Below are 1,770 nucleotides of genomic sequence, written 5' to 3' on the forward strand. Positions count from 1 at the left end.
ATGTCGTTCGCCTCTCCCACCAAACGCCGTGTTCCCCCGCAGCCATATATCCCCGCACAGGGCTGGCGGGTCGCCAACGCGGCGTCCCACCGTGTTCTCCCGCCAATTTCGTTCGACTACGCGGGCCACCGGCCCGGCCAGGGCGTCTCCATGCGCGACCTGCGGCTAAAGAGCACCGCGACGCCGCTGCTCGGCGCGGCAGACCCGGTCCTCGCGCCGAGCGGGCTCCAGCGGGTCGTTTTTCGCATCATCGTCAGTTGCCGCTCTGATTTTACCTGTGGATATACTGAGCTTGCTTATTCTCATTGACAGTGGCCGGGGTACGGACACGTTGAGTGGTGCCGCACGATGCCCGTTGTCAGCCCAAGCGGTGCGCCAATAACGCGCGTGGCGCTGGCTGTTCAAATCGCCACGAGCTTCGCGAGCTGGTTTGAGGTTCGCTTTGCCCTTCCCTCTCCGAAATTTACTGACAAACGGTGCAGAAGACGCAGTACGAGCAGCCCACATCGCCCGAGTGGATGATCTCCCCCGCCTGCGTGCAGTTCAAGCACATGTACCTCGTCTCGCTCGTCAACACCTTCGAGGATGTGTGGCAGGCCGACGTCGCGCTGGATGTTTGCTGACTTTATTTTTGTCTTCTGGTCCATCATGATGTTTCGTATCATTCGGCTGTAGCTCGAGCAAGTTCAAGTTGTATCCTTACATACTACTTATATCGCATTAATGTTGCATCGCTTTAGTCTGTTTCGTACTGGGGTTGCGATTATCTAACTCCTCGGAAAGCTCTGCCACGGTACAATTTTTTTTTTTTTTAAAAAATTCAACTTCAAGTTGAAGCTGAGCGCTGAGGAGTAATCGGCCCCTGAGCAGACTTGTTGCTCCAGAGCTTCACCGCCAAGTCCCGACGCGAGCGCTGGTGACTTGCCGACGGGCGTCGCGGCCAAGTATCGGGCCCGATGATCTACGGCAATAGGATCACCAGCGACCGCCGATCTCCTCATTTCATCCCTCTTCCTTCCCTTCCACCATGACGAACTGGGCCATCTTCCTGACCGCAGCGCAGGCACCACCCAAGGTGCGCCCCTGCCTCCCCTGCCTTGGCCCCGCAATCCTGACCCTCCCTGGCAGACACTCAACCGCGCACTCCTATACATGCACGACTTCGAGAACTCCCCGTTTCCGCCAGACTACGGCTGGATACTGCTCAGCTCCAAGACGCTGCCGTCCAAGGCGAAGGCGCGCCGGCCCACGCGGGTGCCCATCACCCCGGCCATATCGGCGAGCGAGTTCGCGGGCATGTCCCTTGCGCAAGTCAACGCGTTTGTGCGCGCAAACAGCACGGCGCTCGAGAAGATCGACGTTTCGGTGGCGGACTGGGCCGTGCTCGACCAGAAGGGCCTGGAAACGTCCACATGTCTTGTTTGTGAGCAGGTTTACGACGGGGGCGAAGAGGGAGCGGATGAGGGGCGGATGACGGACGAGTTCCGCGCATGTCGCATTCCGTATGAAAAGGCGTGGGGCATGATTGCGAACCTGGACATTTCCAACATGGACTTCGAGGACTTTATTGACCAAGACGCGGGGGAGCAAGAGGACGGGAGTTGGCTCTATTCTTCTACTCCAGAAGATGATGAAAATGATGGTGGGGATGGAGACGGGGGAGATGCCCCAGGGGATGAGGACAACCCGGGTGATGAAGAGGATGAGGGGACGGGAATCAAAAGGGAGGCGATATACGAGATGCTGAAGGCCGGGAACCATGTCGATTGA

The 1,770-nt window shown here is 58.4% G+C and overlaps 2 protein-coding genes across 2 annotated transcripts; both read left to right on the plus strand.

Moving 5' to 3' along the window:
- Positions 1–623, plus strand: MIND_01409300 (uncharacterized protein; the record flags this gene model as incomplete). Its single annotated transcript, XM_037370490.1, has 3 exons — positions 1–252; positions 313–435; positions 483–623. The coding sequence occupies 3 exons, from the start codon at positions 1–3 to the stop codon at positions 621–623; spliced, it is 516 nt and encodes a 171-aa protein (XP_037213082.1).
- Positions 624–1,009: 386 nt separating this feature from the next.
- Positions 1,010–1,770, plus strand: MIND_01409400 (uncharacterized protein; the record flags this gene model as incomplete). Its single annotated transcript, XM_037370491.1, has 2 exons — positions 1,010–1,075; positions 1,129–1,770. Exons 1-2 carry the CDS (start codon positions 1,028–1,030, stop codon positions 1,768–1,770), a joined length of 690 nt encoding a protein of 229 aa, XP_037213083.1. The 5' UTR covers positions 1,010–1,027.

The sequence above is a fragment of the Mycena indigotica genome (assembly GCF_014461135.1).
Source record: "Mycena indigotica strain 171206Taipei chromosome Unknown Mind.scaff0018, whole genome shotgun sequence".
NCBI classification, from domain to species: domain Eukaryota; kingdom Fungi; phylum Basidiomycota; class Agaricomycetes; order Agaricales; family Mycenaceae; genus Mycena; species Mycena indigotica.